Source organism: Chlorocebus sabaeus, chromosome 12 (genome assembly GCF_047675955.1).
Source record: "Chlorocebus sabaeus isolate Y175 chromosome 12, mChlSab1.0.hap1, whole genome shotgun sequence".
NCBI lineage: Eukaryota > Metazoa > Chordata > Mammalia > Primates > Cercopithecidae > Chlorocebus > Chlorocebus sabaeus.
In genome coordinates, this window is record NC_132915.1 from 103,204,452 (window position 1) to 103,225,879 (window position 21,428).

Sequence of the window (21,428 nt, forward strand, 5' to 3'; positions counted from 1 at the left end):
GGGATTAAGGACGCCTGCCACCACTCCTTGCTACCTGGCTTCTTTTTGCCCAAATGATTTGGTGAAACAGAGCCTCTTCCTCCAGCAGACTTGGACTCTTAAGGGTGTCCCGTGTCCACCCTGTCCTTTGTGTACTCCTCTCCCTGGCCAGGATCTCACCCTGGCAGGGCAAGGGCAAAATGGGCCCTAACTGTAAGGTGGGTGGGCTGGGATAAGGAGGCCTGGAAGAGGCCAGATAAAGCCAGCCCCAAGGTCTGGAAGCCCTCCCAAGCATAGCCCTCCCAAGCATAGCCCTCTCCCCTCCCACCCGCCTGCCTGCGTGCGTGCTTACCTTTAACCTCTACCCAGTTGTTATTTAACTCGCGGTGAGGTTCTGACCAGTCCCACGCTCCACTCCAGAAACCCGCTAGGGAAGCTAAGTCCCTGGGCTGATCCTAGGATGAGGGCAGGAACCTATCAGGTAAAACCTTTCTCCCTGCACACTGGAGAGGCCAGAACTTCTGCCCCCAGTCCCGTCAGGGGAGGGGAGGCCTTGGCGTCTCCCCAAATCACGTTCTCTGGGTCAACGAGCCTCACAACTCCAGCTAAATCCTGGGTAGAGGTGGCTTGGCAGAGATGCCCACACGTGTGTGTCACTTCGTGCCCTACCCAGAAAGGGAGCAGGAGACCAAGGGATGAGAGGTGCCAGGTCCCTGGCTGCCTCCTTGCCAGTGGCTGAGAAGTTCTGGTGGGAAGGAACCATGGAGGGCCCATCCAGACAACCTTCCTCAGCTAAAACTGCCTCCTTCCAGGTAGGAGAACCCGGCGACCAGGAAGGTGGCCTTTCCTTTCTACGCCTCCGTTTCTTGGGGGTGATGCTGCCAGCCCCTCACAGGGCTCACCTCAGCACCCAGCATGCTTACAGAGTGAGAACAAATTGAAAAAAAATTCTACATTTTTTCTCTCTGAAAATTGGTAAGACGGCCGGGCGCGGTGGCTCATGCCTGTAATCCCAGCACTTGGGGAGGCTGAGGCGGGTGGATCATGAAGTCAGGAGTTCGAGACCAGCCTGGCTAAGATGACGAAGCCGTGCCTCCACTAAAAATACAAAAATTAGCCAGGCGCGATGGTGGGCACCTGTAGTCCCAATTACTTGGGAAGCTGAGGCAGGAGAATCACTTGAACCTGGGAGGCAGAGGTTGCGGTGAGCCGAAATCACGTCACTGCACTCCAGCCTGGGTGACAGAGCAAGACTCCATCTCTAAAAAAAAAAAAAGCTGGGCATGGTGGCGCGTGTCTGTAATCCCAACTACTCTGGAGGCTGAGGCAGGAGAATCTCTTGAACCCAGAATGTGGAGGTTGCAGTGAGCCGAGATCGGGTCCTGCACTCCAGCCTGGGCAACAGAGTGAGACTGTGTCTCAAAAAAAAAAAAAAATTATCCTCACTGTCCTAAAGAGGAGACTGAGGGTCAGACAGGATCAGAGAGGGATGTGTCTTGCCCATGGTCACACAGCAGTTCGACAGCAGAGAGGGCCAGGGTGACCAGACAGGTGGTGGTGAAGTGCAAGGACCAACATTAAAGTCAGTAATCTGGGTTTGAGTGGGCTCTGGCATGTCCATGTGCCTGCTGTATCACCCTGGGTGAGTTGATTAACCTCTCTGAGCTTTCATTTTTCCACCTGTAAAATAGGGATCATCTGTAATTCACACAATTTTCGTGAGATTTCAGGTGCCAAACACAGGGATAAGTGCTTAATAAATGTTTGTTTTGAGGCAGTGTCTTGCTCTGTCTCTCTGTCACCCAGGCCATAGTGCAGTGTTGCCATCTCGGCTCACTGCAGCCTCCACCTCCCTGGTTCAAGGGATTCTCCTGCCCCAGCCTCCCAAGTAGTGGGGCTACTGGAGTGTGTCACCACACCCAGCTAATTGTTGCAATTTTAGTAGAGATGGGGTTTCACCGTTGTGGCCAGGCTGGTCTGAAACTCCTGGCCTCAAGCGATTGAACCACCGTGGCTTCCCAAAGTGCTGGGATTATAGACATGAGCCACTGCTCCCAGCCTAGTGCTTACTTAATAAATGTTAACAAAACACAACCCACCCCAAAAAGGGAAAGAGGACAAAAACAAGGCAAGGGTGTTTCAGCAGAGGCAAACATCGCAAGCAAAAGCTTGCAGGTGAGAGAAGCCAAGGCCAATGGCTGAAGTCCTTGCCAGCTGGCAGGGACTCTGCCCTATAAGTGGGGGATGAGTCCAGAGGCAGGCAGGGACCAGGCCACAGTGAACTTGTGGGTTTTATTAATCCTGAGTGTGTGACGGGGCAGAAGAGAGTGTAGTATCCCAGGCAGATCTGAGGCCCCAGTTCTCCCTGTCTCTCTCAGCCTCAGCCCGCCACTCTGCAGTGGTTACCCTCTGACCTGATCGGGGTGTGTAAATCTGTATATTCCTTTGTGAATTTCTTTGCTGCCCTCTCACCCCCGGGTCTGGGTGCTCTGTGAGCAGTACCTTGTCTTCTGTTCTCCACAGTGACCCCAGCATCTAGCCCAGGGTCTGGCAGAGATAATTTCTTCCCAATGAGTAAGTGAATGAAGGACATCGTTTCCCTGTGGGAAGGTGGGGGTTAAGGCAGAGTTCCTCAGTCTGCTCCTACCCCAGCCCCTCCTTCCCTCCACACGCACCTGCAGATCTGCCCACATGAGTGTGCACCGGCCCACTTACTGGTTCTCCTGCCCGCTTTGTTTTCTCTTCTCTCCAACAATGGCTGTGTTTCTGTTGTTGTTCCTGGAAAGAGAGAACGCACCAAAAGGCCAACGGCAGTTCCCTCTCCAGCTGCGTGATGAAGATCCCTTTGATTTTTCCCTTTACACTTTCTTCTAGTTCCTTCTATAAATATTTGTGGCTTTTCAAATAAAAAGCCACAAAGGAGGTGAGTGGGCTGTAAAAGAAACAAAACAGGTCTTTTTTTTTTTTTTGAGACAGAGTCTCACTCTGTTGCCCAGGCTGAAGTACAGTGGTGTGATCTGGACTCATTGCAACCTCTGCCTCCCGGGTTTAAGCGATTCTCCTGCCTCAGCCTCCCTAGTAGCTAGGATTACAGGCACACACCACCACACCTGATTAATTTTTGTATTTTTAGTAGAGATGGGGTTTCACCATGTTGGACAGGCTGGTCTTGAACTCCTCACCTCATGATCCACCCGCTTCAGCCTCCCAAAGAGCTGGGATTGCAGGTGTGAGCCACCGCACCCTGCCAGCTTTTTTTTTTTTTTTTTTTTTTTTTTTTTTTTTTTGAGATGGAGTCTTGCTGTCCCTCACATTGGAGTGCAGTGGCACGATCTTGGCTCACTGCAGCCTCCACTTCCTGGGTTCAAACGGTTCTTCTGCGTCAGCCTCCCAAGTAACTGGGATTGCAGGCAGGTGCTACCACACCTAGCTAACTTTTGTATTTTTAGTAGAGACAGGGTTTCACCATGTTGACTGATGTTAAACGTGAGGTGATCTACCGCCTCAGCCTCCCGAAGTACTGTGATTACTTACAGGCATGAGCCACCGTGCCCGGCCACAGACGGCTGTTAAACACAAAGTGCTCAGCCTCCTTCACAATAAAATAAATGTAAATGATAACTACTCAGATAATCCATTTTTCCACCTTACATTTGGCAAGGATCAAAGCTGACTGTGTTGCTGAAGATGTGAGGAAATCCTGGTTCATGCACTGCTGAAGTGGGAGAAACTTATACCCCTCTGGGGGACAACGTGGCCATGTGTATAAAAATGTCGGCTGGGTGCGGTGGCTCACGCCTGTAATCCCAGCACTTTGGGAGGCTGAGGTGGGTGGATCACCAGGTCAGGAGTTCAAGATCAGCCTGCCCAACAGGGTGAAACCCTGTCTCTACTAAAAATGCACAAATTAGCCGGGCATGCTGACGCACACCTGTAATACCAACTACTTGAGAGGCTGAGGCAGGAGAATTGCTTGAACCTGGGAGGCGGAGGTTGCAGTGAGCCGAGGTCGCACCACTGCTTTTTGGCCTGGGCGACAGAGTGAGACTCCGTCTCCGAAAAAAAAAAAAAAAAAAAGTCAAGTGCAGGTCACCTTTGACCCAGCAATTGCACTTCTTGGAATTTGTCCATGAGATATGCCACACAAGGAAGAAATGATGAAGGTAAAATGTTACCCACTGTAGCTTGGGTAAACTGTTATCCATCACTCGTGATAGCACAATATTGGAAACAACCCAAATGTCCATCAGTAGGCAACAGGCTGAGTACACAGTAGTACTTCTACACCATGAAGTACTACACACAGCTTCAAAACAAATTCGCCAACGGAATGGCCCTTATGTACTGACACAGCCCAGAATAGGGCCCTGGTTTAAAAAGGACATGGTGAAAGTACAAGGCAGGCTTGCCTTGCAGTCTGCTGCTATCTGTGAGTATAAAAGGGAAATCAATATATATTTGTATTTGCTAGTAAATACCTGTCTCTGGAAAGGTGACAAGAAACTGGTAACATTGACTGCTTTGAGGAGGGAAGATTAGGGCGCTGGAATCTGGGCTCCCAGAGAGGGAGGCTTTTTACTGTACACCGTTTTGACCCTTTAACTATTTGTTGTTTTTTGTTTGTTTTGAGACAGAGTCTTGCTCTTTCACCCAAGCTAGAGTGCAGTGGTGCAGTCTCGGCTCACTGCAATCTCTGCCTCCCAGGTTCAAGTGATTCTTGTGCCTCAGCCTCCCAAGTAGCTGGGATTACAGGCATGCATCACAAAGCTTGGCTAATTTTTGTATTTTTAGTAAAGACGGGGTTTTGTCATGTTGCCCAGGTTGGTCTCGAACTCCTGACCTCAAGTGATCCACCCGCCTTGGCCTCCCAAAGTGCCTTGATTATAGGCATGAGCCACCGCGCCCAGCCAATCTTTGAACTATTTGAATGATATATTATCCAAAAAATACTAGAATTTAAAAAGAAAACATCAGAAAAAGTGTTTTTCCCAGCAATGTGGACAAGCTTTCCGCCTTACACCGGAGGAGGGAGTCCGGCTCTGGGATCTCATTCTTGGAGGATGGCTTAGAGCGCCTATGCCACCTGTTACAGATGAGTCCACTGAGGCCACCAATAGTAGATCTGGAAAAAATACTTGCCCTACAGAGGACAGAAACTGAGGGATGATATCAGTACTACACAAAGTGCCTTTAAAAAAAAAAAAAAACGTTTTAGGCATTTGATTTATTTATTTAAAAAGATGGGGGTCTCGGCCGGGCGCGGTGGCTCAAGCCTGTAATCCCAGCACTTTGGGAGGCCGAGACGGGCAGATCACGAGTTTAGGAGATTGAGACCATCCTGGCTAACACGGTGAAACCCTGTCTCTACTAAAAATACAAACAAATTAGCTGGGTGAGGTGGCGGGCGCCTGTAGTCCCAGCTACTCGGGAGGCTGAGGCAGGAGAATGGCGTAAACCCAGGAGGCGGAGCTTGCAGTGAGTGGAGATCGCGCCACTGCACTCCAGCCTGGGCGACAGAGCGAGACTCCGTCTCAAAAAAAAAAAAAAAAAAAAAAAAAAGATGGGGGTCTCACTGTCACCCAGGCTGGAGTACAGTGGTGCTATCATAGCTCACTGCAGCCTCGAACTCCTGGGCTCAAATTATCCATCTTGACTGGGCGCAGTGGCTCACGCCTGTAATCCCAGCACTTAGGGAGGGCGAGGCGGGTGGATCACCTGAGGTCAGGAGTTTCAGACCAGTCTGCCCAACATGGTGAAACCTCATCTCTACTAAAAATACAAAATTAGCTGGGGGTGGTGGCAGGCGCCTGTATTCCCAGCTACTCGGGAAGCTGAGGCAGGAGAATTGCTTGAACCCAGGAGGCAGATGTTGCAGTGAGCCAAGATTGCAGCACTGCACTTCACCCTGGGCAACAGAGTGAGACTCTGTCTCAAAAAAAAAAAAAAAAAAAAAAAAAAAATCCTCCTGCCTCAGCCTCCAAATAACTGGGACTAGAGATGTGCACCAGCATGCCCAGCAATTTTTGCTTTTTCTAGAGAAGGGGGTTTCACCATGTTGCCTAGGCTGATCTAGAACTCTAGGCTTCAAGCAGTCTTCCTGCCTCAGTCTCCCAAAGTGCTAGGATTACAGGTGGGAGCCACTGCGTGCAGCCCACAAAGGGCTATTATAACTGACATGAAGAAGCTCATCAGACATTAGAAAAATGGGCCAAGGATGGGTTAGGCAGTTCACTGAAATAAATGCATGGGAAGATGCTCAAGTTCACTGCAGCTGGGGAATGAGAAACACTGAGATGGTTCTCTGCACCCTGTGGTCTGGGGACATCCTGGGAGAGGGGTGCCTCCTTCACACACAGCTGCTGGGATGCCATGACTACAGCAGCATTGGGGAAAAGGATTGCAAACATCCCTGGAGCCAACCCGACCCCTCCATGCAATCCAACTCACAGAAATCAAGCCCTTCGATGTAAACGCATATCCATAGCAGCAAAACACTGAAGGCAGAATGAATGCCTTTCCGCAGGCGAATCCAGGATGCTCCCGGGAAGGCCACACGGCCATTAAAGACACCGAATTAGCAATGTCCCTGGGGAGACAGGGAAGGAGGTGCAGAGGCTAAGAATAAGGACTCTGGGGCCAGACGTCAAATCTTGGTTTTGTGACTTGAGCATATGCTTTTACTCCTTTGGGCCTATATGATACTAGTACCTATTTCATGGGTTTGTGATGAAGATTAAATGAGCAACTGTGTCAGAAGCGTTTACAGCAGTGTCTGAATCTGGAGACGTACTAAAAGTGTTTGCGAAGGGCTGGGTATGGTGGCTCAAGTCTGTAATCCCAGCACTTTGGGAAGCCGAGGCGGGTGGATCACCTGAGGTCAGGAGTTCAAGACCAGCCGGGCCAACATGGTGAAATTCCATCTCTACTAAAAATGCAAAAATTAGCCGGGTGTGATGGCACGCACCTGTAGTCCCAGCTACTTGGGAGGTTGAGGCAAGAGAATTGCTTGAACCTGGGAGGCGGAGGTTGCAGTGAGCCAAGATGGCGCCACTGCACTCCAGTCTGGGTGACAGAGCAAGACTCCATCTAAATAAATAAAAAAAAAGTGTTTGCTAAGTAAATGTCTTAGAAAATAATAAGCTTGTCATTGAGTAAGAAAGTTAAGTTGCAGCCAGGCATGGTGACTCATGCCCGTGATCAGCACTTTTGTAGGCCCAGGTGAGAGGACTGCTTGAGGGCAGGAGTTTAAGGCTGCAGTGAGCTATGATCGTACCACTGCACTCCAGCTTGAGTTATAGATTGGGACCCTGTCTCTAAAAATAAAAATTTTTGAAAAGCTAAGAGGCAAAAAACATTGTCACCTGCATTGGCAAGACCCTATAGATGTCTAGGTGTGTCTGGTTTCATGAGCATAGAAAACTGTGGGACATATACTTAGTTGTCAACAGGATTGCCAGAGGAGGAACTGTTTGTGTGTGTATGGGGGGAGGGGGAGGGAGTAATCAAAATAAAAATATTTAAAGCCTCATGATTTATTTATTTATTTATTTATTTATTTATTTATTTATTTATTTTTGAGACGGAGTCTCGCTCTGTCACCCAGGCTGGAGTGCAGTGGCCGATCTCAGCTCACTGCAAGCTCCACCTCCCGGGTTCACGCCATTCTCCTGCCTCAGCCTCCCGAGTAGCTGGGACTACAGGCGCCCGCCACCGCGCCCGGCTAGTTTTTTGTATTTTTTAGTAGAGACGGGGTTTCACCATGTTAGCCAGGATGGTCTCGATCTCCTGACCTCGTGATCCGCCCGTCTCGGCCTCCCAAAGTGCTAGGATTACAGGCTTGAGCCACCGCGCCCGGCCCTCATGATTTATTTTTTTCCGAGACAAAGTCTTGCTCTGTCACCCAGGCTGGAGTGCAGTGGTGTGATCTCAGCTCACTGCAACCTCCGCTTCCCAGGTTCAAGCAGTTCTCCTGCCTCAACCTCCCGAGTAGCTGGGATTACAGGCACCTGCTACTACACCCGGCTAATTTTTGTATTTTTAGTCAAGATGGTGTTTCACCATCTTGGCCAGGCTGGTCTCAAACTCGTCACCTCATGATCTGCCCACTGTGGACTCCCAAAGTGCTGGGATTACAGATGTGAGCCATTGCGTCCAGTCTCTTGATTATGTTTATGCAGTCATTAAACTATATGCATGCATATGTATAGAGAAAGTTTCAATGACTAAAAATAAGGAAACCAAGAGAGGGAAGAAATTCTCTATCTCCCACGGGGCCAGGGTCGGGACACTCCAGCAGTGTGTGAAGAGCAGAAGTCCAGCCAATGACAGACTCTTCCCAAAACATCACTTGCTTATTTCGAAATCAAACAATGTCTCATAAATATTTTCTCCCAATGCTGGGAAGAGGGAGAGGGGAAGGAGGTACGGAAACTCCATCAATCATTTGAAGGACTGCCTTTTATCAGACTGATTTTCCGTAGTGGGTTGTTTGCAGCTTCCTCCTCCCGGGTTCTGGGTCTCAGCTGTCAAAAGGATTTCACCATGCAACTATTTCATGCTAGCAGGTGGGGCCAAGAAGCTAATAGATGGGAGAAAGCTCTGAAAACTTCAGGACGACAAATAGGTATCCTCCTCACTCACAGAAAAGAAGGATTACTGCTCCACCATCCCCTGGTGGCCCTCCAATCCATTCTCTAAACAGCAGCAGCTGTTTAGAGGTGTCTCCCAGGTGTCCGCAGCTCTGTCATCCTATCCCTGTTCGGAGCAGAGACTGAGGGCTGCTGACTGGGACCGGCTATTTTGGGACGTGCTGCGGGGGGCCTTGGGAGGATGGTGACAAAAGGAGTGCGTGCCCGCTAAGGGAGGGGACGCCCCAGAGCGTGCCACTCATAAACATGGTCCCGAGGCCTTCCCCTCACCAGGATGGTGCACTCGGGAGGCGCGGCTTTTTAGCGGCGCAAGGGGGCTGGTCGGGGGAGTTTAGGGCCGTGCTGATAGATGGCAGGTGGGGCGGTGCTGTGCTGATTGGCGGGGGGCGGGGTGAGGCGGCGCTGCGCTGATTGGCGGGGGGCGGGGCAGGGCGTCTCCCGCCCGGGCCTAGCGCGCTGCCGAGGTCGCCGGGGCTATGTCGCGGGCGCGGAACCACCTGCGCGCAGCTCTATTCCTGGCAGCGGCGTCTGCGCGCGGCGTAACGACCCAGGTCGCCGCGCAGCGGGGCTTGAGCGCGTGGCCGGTGCTGCAGGAGCCCAGCATGGAGTACCAGGTATCAGGCGGGCCTGCAGGCCGGGGCGCGACGACACGTGGGCCTGCGCTGAGCCACAGAACATCCGGGCTCCGCTAGCCCAGAGGGTACCGGGAGCCCTGGACTGGGGGACTCGGGAGGCGGAACATCCTGGAGTCTGGGGGTGGGGACAGGGACCAGGAAGTTGGGCCCGGGTCTGGGAATTCGGAGACTATAGCGACCCCGCCCCGGGTTGGAGAGTGGGAAGGGTCGCTGGAGCTGGGATCCAGAAGCCCAGAGGCTCAGCGGTGGTTCTGGAGTTCCAGTGATCCCGGAGTCTGAACCGGCAGTGGGAGTGGGGAAAGAGGGGAGGGAAGAGACTCAGGAATTCAGGCTTGAAAGATCCAGCAGTATTGATCTGGGGGTGGGGTGTCCAGGATTCAGAAGATTGGGGATCCAAGTGCCTGGAATTGGGGGACAGGCAGGACTATCAGGGGTAGTGGAGGGCGCCAGAACCTGGAAAACAGAAAATGTCCGCGGGCGCTGTGTCAAGAGCCAGTTGCCCTAGACCAGAACCTGATGCCAGTCAAACCAGTGGCACTGGTTTGATGAAGGTGGGGCCTCCAACCAGCCTTGAGGTCCTGAGGGTGGGAAGCACGGAATATGAGGCCTAAGGGGAAGGAAATAGCACCTCCACTCCCACTTCCATTGTGAACCCTCCTGAAGCAGTACCTACCTGCCTTCCTGGCTGAGTGACCCGTGGCACACCCCTCCTCCCTCTCAGTTGCTCTTCTATGGGTTGGAATGTGGAACCCCAGAGTCATGAAGGTTGGGATGGAGCTTCGGGGAACTCCAGAATTCGAATACCCCAACCTTCTGTAGTTCTGGCCCCGCCCTGGCAGGGAGCAATATAGCAATGGACCCCATTAGAGAGAATGAGGGCAAAGGCCCAGGAGTAAAGTCGGGGGAGCCTGGGCAGGAAGGAAGGCTAGCCCGTTAGTCATGCCATCTTCTTTCTATTTTCTTTTTTTTTTTTTTTTGAGACGGAGTCTGGCTCTGTCGCCCAGGCTGGAGCGCAGTGGCCGGATCTCAGCTCACTACAAGCTCCGCCTCCCGGGTTTACGCCATTCTCCTGCCTCAGCCTCCCGAGTAGCTGGGACTACAGGCGCCCGCCACCTCGCCCGGCTAGTTTTTTGTATTTTTTAGTAGAGACAGGGTTTCACCGTGTTAGCCAGGATGGTCTCGATCTCCTGACCTCGTGATCCGCCCGTCTCGGCCTCCCAAAGTGCTGGGATTACAGGCTTGAGCCACCGCGCCCGGCCTCATGCCATCTTCTTTGTGTGGCACTCCCTGGGTGGGGCTGAATTGCCCTAGGCTCCCCTATTTGCCAGAGCTGGAAAGATGCCATACTCTCTGTTGCTTAACCTACAGGCTAAGTAACGGGGCTGGCACGGCAGGCAGGCCTGGTACTGGCCTTGTTGCCCTGGCTTGGCCACTGGTCTGCTGGGTGTCTCTGTGCCTGTGGACCCTGAGTGAGCCTTAACCTGTCACCTGGGCACTGTGGTTGCCAGGATGCCGTGCGCATGCTTAATACCCTGCAGACCAATGCTGGCTACCTGGAGCAGGTGAAGCGCCAGCGGGGTGACCCCCAGACACAGCTGGAAGCCATGGAACTGTACCTGGCACGGAGTGGGCTGCAGGTAAGGTAGAGAGAGCCAGGGACCACCTCCCACCCCCATTAGTGATTCCCGTAGCTGAGGTGGGGACCTTGTCTGTCTGTCCCAGGTGGAGGACTTGGACCGGCTGAACATCATCCACGTCACTGGGACGAAGGGGAAGGTGAGGGGCAGGACCCAGGGGTATGGGGTCTATTAAGTGGCTGGTGGGGTAGAGCCTGCCCAGACAATCCCTTTTCTTTCAAGGGCTCCACTTGTGCCTTCACGGAATGTATCCTCCGAAGCTATGGCCTGAAGACGGGATTCTTTAGGTACTGGGTTGTGGAGGGATGTGGTGTCTCTGTCCCAATGGACCCTGGGGGGCTATGGAACCAGCCAGTGCTTCAGGACCAGGGTCACCCCCAGGAGGTCAGCTACATGTCTCTCTGCCCAATGTTTATTCATTCAATAAACATACAGTGCGTTTACCATATTGGCCCATGTTTATGGCAACCTTTAATTTTTTTTTTTTTTTTTTAAACTGAGTCTCACTCTATCGCCCAGACTGGAGTACGATGGCGCGATCTTGGCTCACTGCAACCCCCACCTGCCGGGTTCAAGCAGTTCTCCTGCTTTGGTCTCCCGAGTAGCTTGGATTACAGGCGCCCACCACCACACCAGGCTAATTTTTATATTTTTAGTAGAGATGGGGTTTCACTGTGTTGGCCAGGCTGTTCTTGAATTCCTGACCTCAAGTGATCCGCCCACCTCGGCCTCCTAAAGTGCTGGGATTATAGGTATGAGCCACTGTGCCTGGCCTTAATTTTCATAACAACAAAAAAAAAAAAATTGGAGAAGGGGCAACAACTTTAATGTATAAACTATGTAGCGGAAGGCTGGGTGTGGTGGCTTACACCTATAATCCCAGCACTCTGGGCAGCTGACATGGGAGGATCACCTGAGCCTTGGGAGGTCAAGGCTGCAGTTAGCGGTGATCACGCCATTGCACATCAGCCTGGGCGACAGAGCAAGACACTGTCTTAAAAAAAAAAAAAAAAATTACATGACTGGAATAGTCAGATGGTCAGATGTCTCTTTAATAACTTAAAGTCCAAGTTGGGTGTGTTGGCTCACAACGGTAATCCTAGCACTTTGGGAGGCCAAGGTGGGAGGATCACTGGAGCTCAGGAGTTTGAGACCAGCCTGGGCAACATAGTGAGACTTCATCTCTATTAAAAAAAAAAAAAAAAAAGAAAAGAAAAACAAAAACAAAAAAATGCCAGGTGCGGTGGCTCACGCCTGTAATCCCAGCACTTTGGGAGGCCGAGGCGGGTGGATCACCTGAGGTCGGGAGTTCGAGACCAGCCTGACCAACATGGAGAAACCCCGTCTCTACTAAAAATACAAAATTAGCCAGGCATGGTGGCACATGCCTGTAATCCCAGCTACTACGGAGGCTGAGGCAGGAGAATTGCTTGAACCTGGGAGGCAGAGGTTGCGGTGAGCCGAGATCGTGCCATTGCACTCCAGCCTGGGCAACAAGAGTGAAACTCCATCTCAAAAAAAAAAAAAAAAAAAAAAAGTAAAGTCCTTATATAACTTTAAAATCACATAGAGCTATTTATCAATTAGTACGTCTTTAGAGTAAGGAGAAAATTGCCTTGAAAGGGCTTAAATGATAAGGGTGGCCTGTGCCATCCATGTTAAGGTCTCCCAGGGGGGCTGCAGATACGAGCCCTTCTGCTCAGCCAGTCTCTGCTGTGGCTTTCCCCAGGAGACAGCGCCCCCTCTTGGTCTCACTTGTCTAGACTTACACAAGAGGATGGCCAGGTAGAACCAGGATCACTCTTCCTGTGTCACGCATGTCTCCTAAGCCCATCACCAGGAACTTCTGAAATCAGCTGCCTAAGGTCATTTCAAGCCAATATGTTTTCCCTAAACAGTTCTTGTTCAAATAAAGAGATGGAGAGGAGGACTTACTACCGGAGTGTCTTTGAGGATTGAAACATAAGGCACCAACCTGTCTTCTAAAATCATTTTTTGGGCCAGGCGCAGTGGCTCATGCCTGTAATCCCAGCACTTTGGGAGGCCCAGGCGGGCAAATCACTTGAGGCCAGGAGTTCAAGACCAGCCTGGCTAACATGGCGTAACCCTGTCTCTACTAAAAATACAAAAATCAGCAAGGCGTGGTGGTGTGCACCTGTAGTCCCAGCTACTTGGGAGGCCAAGGCATGAGAATCACTTGAACCCGGGAGGTGGAGGTTTCAGTGAGCCAAGATTGTGCCACTGCACTCCAGCCTGGGTGACAGAGCAAGACCCTGTCTCAAAAATAAATAAATAAATAAGTAAAAATAAAAACTACAGTCATTTTGGGGATAAAAACCCTAGCCTTCAACTTGGGCCTATGTGGCCTTGAGGGCCAGCCCAGGGCTGCAGCTTGAACATTGCTCGTGGGCTTTGTCTCTGCGAGCTGTGAGACAGATGGCATTGTGGGACAGATGTCAGCAGAGTGACTGATTGGTATGGGACCATTGGATGTGCGAGAGCGCTGTCTTCGTTGAGACCAGTGTGGTTAATAGGGTGAGCCAGGTGCAGAGACCTGGAGATAGAAGAGGGGCAGGACTGGGGGGGCTACAGATAGTCCGGGGGGATGGGGCACCAGGAACAAACCGAGGGACACAGGAGAGGTGAGGCACCGAGGCCAGTGGCCTCAGCCCCTGCAGGGTGGGGGAAGGCCAGGATGCTCGGGAAGGGAGTCCTGACGACCCCAGCTGTCCCGGCAGCTCTCCCCACCTGGTGCAGGTTCGGGAGCGGATCCGCATCAACGGGCAGCCCATCAGTCCTGAGCTCTTCACCAAGTACTTCTGGCGCCTCTACCACCGGCTGGAGGAGACCAAGGTGCCCCACGCAAGAGGGCTGGCGGGTGGGTGGGGTTGGGGGTGCTACATGTTCCAGCACCCTATGTCCCCAGAGGAGGGGCTGCAGGGGCTCTGGGCCCTGACATGTCCCTGTGCCACAGGATGGCAGCTGTGTCTCCATGCCCCCCTACTTCCGCTTCCTGACACTCATGGCCTTCCACGTCTTCCTCCAAGAGAAGGTGTGTGCCCTCTCCCTAGAACCCTGCATCTGAGGCCTTGGGAACAGGAACCTCAGCAGGCCTGGGGGCTCCCTGCTTCCATGTGGCCTCTGGGCACCCTCATACCCCCTGCCATGCCCTCTGGTCTTTGGCAGGTGGACCTGGCGGTGGTGGAGGTGGGCATTGGCGGGGCTTATGACTGCACCAACATTATCAGGTGAGCACAGTTGCTTGGGGCGAGGAGTGGCAGCCAGGAGCACAGCCTCACCTGCTGCCTAGTGGCTCAGCAGAGCTTCATGGCCTTTTCCTCCTCTGCAGGAAGCCTGTGGTGTGCGGAGTCTCTTCTCTTGGCATCGACCACACCAGCCTCCTGGGGGACACGGTGGAGAAGATCGCATGGCAGAAAGGGGGCATCTTTAAGGTGACCAGGCAGACTGGGGGATGGGAGAGACATGGAAAGCCTGGGCATCTGCATTCTCATCCTGGCTTCACTGTGTGACTGGAACAAGTTGAGTCTCCTCTCCAGACTGTTTCCCCATTGAAACATGAGGGATGGCTGGGCATGGTGGCTTATATGCTTGCAATCCCAGCACTTTGGGAGGTCGAGGCAGGAGGATCACCTGAGGTCAGGAGTTTGAGACCAGCCTGGCCAATATGGTGAAACTCCGTCTACTAAAAATACAAAAATTAGCCAGGTGTGGCGGTGTACGCCTGTAGTTCCAGCTACTGGGGAGACTGAGGCAGGAGAATCACTTGAACCTGGGAGGCAGACATTATAGTGAGCTGAGATTGTGCCATTGCACTTCAGCCTGGGTGACAGAGTGAGACTTCCTCTCAAAAAAACAGAAATAAAGAAGAAACATGAGGGATGAGAGCCAGTGGTAGCCCAGACCCAGGGATGTGGAGGCCAGAGATAACAGTGTGGAGGACGCTAGGTAGCCCTTTCTCTCTCCTTGTTCCCTCCACAGCAAGGTGTCCCTGCCTTCACTGTGCTCCAACCTGAAGGTCCCCTGGCAGTGCTGAGGGACCGAGCCCAGCAGATCTCAGTAAGTCTGATTGGAATGGGGGCAGCGGCAGGGTGGGCGTGTGTCCCTCCTGTTTGAGGAGGCACTGCGTCCTCTGGGGCCTCAGTCTGCTCATCTGTGCAGTGAGGAAGCTGCCAGGCCAGCTGGAACACATCTCAGTTCTGGGAGCAGGGCTTGGTGGCTGGGGGAGGGGAGAGTTGTGAGGGCTGATGTGGTCAGGGAGGGCCTCTGCTGACACGCTCCTGCCTGTCTCCCCCAGTGTCCTCTCTACCTGTGTCCGACACTGGAGGCCCTGGAGGAAGGGGGGCCGCCGCTGGCCCTGGGCCTGGACGGGGAGCACCAGCGGTCCAACGCCGCCTTGGCCTTGCAACTGGCCCACTGCTGGCTGCAGCGGCAGGACCACCATGGTGAGCGGCGGGCAGCTGAGTGGGCAGGCAGGTGGGTGGCACCTGTGGAGCCTGCCTAGGAGGGTCCTGGGCACACTTGGTTTCACACACCCTGCAGGTGCCGGGGAGCTGAAGGCATCCAGGCCGGGGCTCCTGTGGCAGCTGCCCCTGGCACCCGTGTTCCAGCCCACATCCCACATGCGGCTTGGTGAGTTGGACCTTCCTGCCCAGCTGGGACCACTGCGTGTGTCTCTGCCCCTTCAGATGTTTTTTTCCTTTTTTTTTTTTTTTGGTTTTCTGTTTGGGAGATAGAGAGAATTTGAAGTGGTGCTTAAGAGAAAGGATTCTGATGTCAGCAAACCTCCGAGCTCATGAACTCTTTCTGAGCCTGTCTTCTCATCTGCCAAACTGGATGACGATAGGAGCCACTGCCAAGGGCTGTGGTGGGGATTCGCTGAGGTGACATCACTAAGGTGCTGAGTGCAGGGCCTGGCCAATGTGGGATAAAGTGCCAGCCAGTGGAAGCTGCTGTCACTGTCACTATTGTTGTTATCAGACCTTGAGGTTCTGGAGGACGGTGATCCAGTCACCTGCTTCTTGCCTCCCCCAAAGCTTTCAGCACCCAGCGGGTGCTCATGCTTTTAAGCCCCTGTAGCAAATAGTGGGCCCACTGTGCCACGCCTGTTGTCAGGGGCAAGTGACAAGGTCCTGGAGACAGGCTGACCTCGCATCACATCCCGGCCCCAGCTAAGCGCTCTCGGGCTGTCAAACGGGAATCATATATGATAGCAGACCCTTTCAGAGTTGCCTGAAAGATTCCACCAGATGAGGCAGCCGAAAAGGCCAAGCCATTGACTGGTGCTAGTAAGAAGTTCCTGGGCTGCCGGGGTCCTCAGAGTGTTGAGAGCGGGCGCAGCCTGCAGGGGAGACCGGCCTCAGCAGTGTGTGTGCGGAGTTGAGGACGGCGATGGGAGAGGACCTGGAGGACTGCCTTGCTGTCCTCCCCCAGGGCTTCGGAACACGGAGTGGCTGGGGCGGACACAGGTGCTGCGGCGCGGGCCCCTTACCTGGTACCTGGACGGCGCGCACACCCCCAGCAGCGTGCAGGCCTGCGTGCGCTGGTTCCGCCAGGCGCTGCAGGGCCGAGAGAGGCCGAGCGGGTGAGGGGCGGGGATGGGGTAGGGCCTGGGCGGGCTCACTGGAAGTGGCGGGATCTTGGGGAAGGGCGGGGCGGGCCCGTGGGGAGGGGCGGGGTCGTGGGGAAGGGCGGGGACGGGATTGGGAGAATGGGCGGCGCCCTCTGACCCAGCTCCTCGCCCCTGCAGCAGTGGACCTGAGGTTCGAGTCTTGCTCTTCAATGCTACCGGGGACCGGGATCCGGCGGCCTTGCTGAAACTGCTGCAGGTGAGGGGCCGACTTGCGGGTGGGCGGCAGACAGTCCTGAAGCCCTGGGTCTGACGGTGTGACCCTGGGGGGTGCCAATCCCCACTCTCTTGAGTTGTATTGAGGATTAGATGTGAGGAGCTGCGTGTGCTGGTTCCGCCAGGTGCTCCAGGGCCACGGGGAGTCCAGTCATAGGTCATTACTCATTTCCCCGCGTGTCTAGACTCAAGTCCAGGCTTAAGAGGAGGGCCACGTCGTGGCTAAAGGTGTAAACTCTGGACTCACTTGTCATGCCCCTTTGGCACTGGCATATCACCCTAGACTGGGTGAGAGGTGGCATTTCCCTGAGCCTCACTTTGCCTCTCCATAAAACTGGGTTGCTGCTGAGGGTACCTGCTTCTTGAGTTTGGTTGAAGGAGTCACTGGGCCTTTCTCTGCTTGGGGAAACTGAGGCTGCCCAAGCTGTCAGGGCTGAAGTGGCCCCTAGGTATCAACTCCCATTTCACAGACCAGGAGGCTGAGGCTGTATCCAGAACCTCTCCCATTTACCCACAGCCTTTTTCCAGCCTGGATTTGGGGTCTCCTCACTATCTAAGTGACCTTCAGCAAGTCCCCTTGACCTGTGGCGTCTGTTCCCCCATCTGTACAGTAGGCTGGGGCTTTGCTGCTCAGGCCACAGGCCAGGCAAGGTATACTGAGGCAGATGGGGGCAGGGTGCTGAAGTACCTTGGCTGGGTTTATACAGCGTCATTCTAGCTGTCAGGGAGGCTGCGTCTCCAGATGTGGGCTCAGGGGGTCACGTGGAAGTCGGCGGACATCCTTTCCGGGGTCTGACACCAGGTGTTTCCCTTGGCCTTCTAGCCGTGCCAGTTTGACTATGCCGTCTTCTGCCCCAACCTGACAGAGGTGTCATCCACAGGCAATGCAGGTGAGATGTGAGAGGCATGGCCCCTGGGGATGGGCAGGGGTCCCTGAGGTAGGCAGTGGGGGCTTCCAGACTGGAGGTTTGGGGTAGAAAATAAATTTGTTTTACTGTATAAGCACACTTTAGTGTACTTATACTCTTTTATACACCAAAGTATACTTTATTTAATTTTATTTTTAAAAATTTTTGCCCAGGCGCGGTGGCTCATGCCTGTAATCCCAGCACTTTGGGAGGCCGAGGCGGGTGGATCACGAGGTCAGGAGATTGAGACCATCCTGGCTAACACAGCGAAACCTTGTCTCTACTGAAAAATATAAAAAATTAGCCAGGCGTGGTGGTGGGTGCCGGTAGTCCCAGCCACTTGGGAGGCTGAGCCACTTGGGAGGCTGAGGCAGGAGAATGGTGTGAACCCAGGAGGCGGAGCTGGCAGTGAACCAAGATCACGCCACTGCACTCTAGCCTGGGCAACAGAGCGAGACTCCGTCTCAAAAAAAATTTTTTTTCTTTAATTTAATTTTTGAGACAGAGTCTCACTCTGTCACCCAGGCTGGAGTATAGTGGCACAATCTCAGCTCACTGCAACCTCTGCTTCCTGGGTTCAAATGATTCTCATGTCTCAGCCTCTGGAATAGCTGGGATTACAGGCATGTGCCAACATGCCCAGCTAATTTTTATATTTTTAGTAGAGACAGGGTTTTGCCATGTTGGCCAGGCTGTTGTCAAACTCCTGGCCTCAGATGATCCGCCCACCTCAGTCTCCCAGAGTGCTGGGATTACAGGCGTGAGCCACTGCACCCGGCCAGCATTTTTAATTTTATACGAAACAGAGTATAATAGAAAATACCAGTGTGCATTGCACAAAGTAAGGGTAGGTCCTATTTGGCGAAGGTCATTCTGTTCCAGGCATATGTATAAGTATGTGAGTACTGGGTTGCAATGTAAAATGTGTTTTTTACTATGTGTCGTGTTAAAAATTTTTGAAATAGTGTAAAAAATACAGGTCCCAGGCTGGACTTGGTGGCTCACACCTGTAACCCCAGCATTTTGGCAGGAGGATTGTTTGAGCCCAGGAGTTAAAAGCCAGACCTCATCTCTGTAAAAAAAAATAGAAGAATTAGCCAGGTGTGGTTGTGTACACCTGTGGTCCTAGCTACTTAGGAGGCTGAAGTGGAAGGATCGCTTGAGCCTGGACGGTGGAGGCTGCAGTGAGTCATGAAGTCATGATTGCATCACTGCACTCCAGTCTGGGTGACAGAGCAAGACCCTGGACCCTGTCTTAAAAAAAAAAAAAAAAATCTCCAGTCCCCACATCAGTCTGGCTGGGGAGAGTTCTGAAATCTGCATTTTTTTTTTTTTCTTGAGACACTCTCGCTCTGTTGCCCAGGCTGGAGTGCAGTGGTGCCATCTTGGCTCACTGCAACTTCTGCCTCCCAGATTCAAATGATTCTCCCACCTCAGCCTTGCGAGTAGCCAGGACTACAGGCACGCGCCACTATACCCAGCTAATTTTTGTTTTTTGTTTATTTTTAAGATGGAGTCTTGGCTGGGCGCGGTGGCTCAAGCCTGTAATCCTAGCACTTTGGGAGGCCGAGACGGGTGGATCACAAGGTCAGGAGATCAAGACCATCCTGGCTAACCTGGTGAAACCCCGTTTCTACTAAAGAATACAAAAAACTAGCCAGGCAAGGTGGCAGGCGCCTGTAGTCCCAGCTACTCGGGAGGCTGAGGCGTGAGAATGGCGTAAACCCGGGAGGCAGAGCTTGCAGTGAGCTGAGATTCGGCCACTGCACTCTAGCCTGGGCGACAGAGCGAGACTCCGTTTCAAAAAAAAAAAAAAAGATGGAGTCTCGCTCTGTTGCCCAGGCTGGAGTGCAATGGCATGATCTCAGCTCACTGGAATCTCCCCCTCCCGGGTTCAAGCCATTCTCTTGCCTCAGCCTTCCAAGTAGCTGGGATTACAGGCGCATGCCACCACGCCTGGCTAAATTTTTTTTTTTTTTTAGAAATGGGGTTTCACCATGTTGGCCAGGCTGATCTTGAACTCTTTTTTTTTTTGGAGACGGAGTCTCGCTCTGTCGCCCAGGCTGGAGTGCAGTGGCCGGATCTCAGCTCACTGCAAGCTCTGCCTCCCAGGTTCACGCCATTCTCCTGCCTCAGCCTCCCGAGTAGCTGGGACTACAGGCGCCCGCCACCTCGCCCAGCTAGGTTTTTTTATGTTTTAGTAGAGACGGGGTTTCACCGTGTTAGCCAGGATGGTCCCGATCTCCTGACCTTGTGGTCCTCCCGTCTTGGCCTCCCAAAGTGCTGGGATTACAGGCTTGAGCCACCGCGCCAGGCCTGATCTTGAAGTCTTAACCTCAGGTGATCCGCCCGCCTCGGCCTCCCAAAGTGCTGGGATTACAGGCGTGAGCCACCACGCCTGGCCTGGAATCTGCATTTTTAACCAGCAACCCCAGAAATGCCCACTTGGTGATGGTCCCCAGCTGGATTTCCATTTTATAGATGGAGACAATGAGGCCAGGGTGGGGAAATGGTACCTAGTGAGCAAAAGCTGTGGAGCCAGGGTATCTGGCACTGCCTCTTGTGACCTTAGGCAAGTCACGGAACCTGTCTGAGCTGCAGTTTCTTCATTGTGTCCATGGAGAAGACCATGAGCTGAGACTGCTGGCCTGATGATGTAAAGGGCTTGGTGCTAAACAGGTGCTCACGGTGCACCAGCCCCTTTCTCCACTCCTGTCCCTTACTCCCTCTCCCCTTCGCTGACATGCCTGTCTCTGTGCCCCACAGACCAACAGAACTTCACGGTGACACTGGACCAGGTTCTGCTCCGCTGCCTGGAACACCAGCAGCACTGGAACCACCTGGACGAAGAGCAGGCCAGCCCGGACCTCTGGAACGCCCCCAGCCCGGAGCCTGGTGGGCCCACATCCCTGCTGCTGGCGCCCCACCCACCCCACACCTGCAGCGCCAGCTCCCTCGTCTTCAGCTGTATTTCACATGCCTTGCAATGGATCAGCCAAGGCCGAGACCCTGTCTTCCAGCCACCCACTCCCCCAAAGGGCCTCCTCACCCACCCTGTGGCTCACAGTGGGGCCAGCGTACTCCATGAGGCTGCTGCCATCCATGTGCTGGTCACTGGCAGCCTGCACCTGGTGGGTGGTGTCCTGAAGCTGCTGGAGCCTGCACTGTCCCAGTAGCTGAGGCCCGGGGTTGGAGGTGGGAGCCTCCCACACCTGCCTGCGTTCTCCCCATGAACTTACATACTAGGTGCCTTTTGTTTTCTGCTTTCCTGGTTCTGTCTAGACTGGCCTAGGGAGCAGGGCTCTGGGATGGGAGGCCAGGAGAGGATATCCTCTTTTTTAAGGCTCTGTGCCTTGGTCTCTCCTTCCTCCTGGCCGAGATATCGAGGGGCTCCCCGGGTCTCTCACTGTTGCAGTGGCCTGGCCGTTCAGCCTGTCTCCCCCCATACCCTGCCTGCCTCCTGGCTCAGGCCCAGCGTATTGTGTGCACTGCCTGGCTAGGCCCTGGGTCCTGCCATGTGCTGGGTGGTCGATTTCCTCCTCCCAGTGCCTTCTGGGAAGGGAGAAGGCCTCTGCCTGGGACACCCTAGGACAGTGGGTGGCTGGAGTGAATTAAAGCCTTTAACTTTGTTTTTTAAAGAAATGGCAAAGCCTTCGACTGACCCTTGACCCCCTGCTCCCTCAGCAGAGACAGGGAGAGAGGGGCTGCTGGTGGTCAGGGACCTGCGCGGTGTGGAGGAAGCCTGGCTGTGTGACCTG

At 53.4% G+C, this 21,428-nt stretch overlaps 1 protein-coding gene across 2 annotated transcripts; it reads left to right on the top strand.

The window, feature by feature from the left end:
* The first annotated feature begins 8,584 nt into the window (after positions 1-8,584).
* FPGS (folylpolyglutamate synthase) lies at positions 8,585-21,312 on the top strand. Of its 2 annotated transcripts, none has more exons than XM_073021947.1 (15): positions 8,585-8,602; positions 10,771-10,899; positions 10,985-11,038; positions 11,122-11,186; positions 13,638-13,752; positions 13,874-13,951; positions 14,086-14,147; positions 14,249-14,351; positions 14,899-14,976; positions 15,215-15,362; positions 15,460-15,549; positions 16,351-16,501; positions 16,667-16,745; positions 17,586-17,652; positions 20,437-21,312. In XM_073021947.1, exons 2-15 carry the CDS (start codon positions 10,783-10,785, stop codon positions 20,844-20,846), a joined length of 1,617 nt encoding a protein of 538 aa, XP_072878048.1. In that variant the 5' UTR covers positions 8,585-8,602; positions 10,771-10,782; the 3' UTR covers positions 20,847-21,312. The 2 variants fall into 2 exon arrangements, with proteins under 2 accessions (XP_072878048.1, XP_008004322.1); XM_008006131.3 differs by lacking the exon at positions 8,585-8,602 and adding an exon at positions 9,053-9,241.
* The last annotated feature ends 116 nt before the right edge of the window (positions 21,313-21,428 follow it).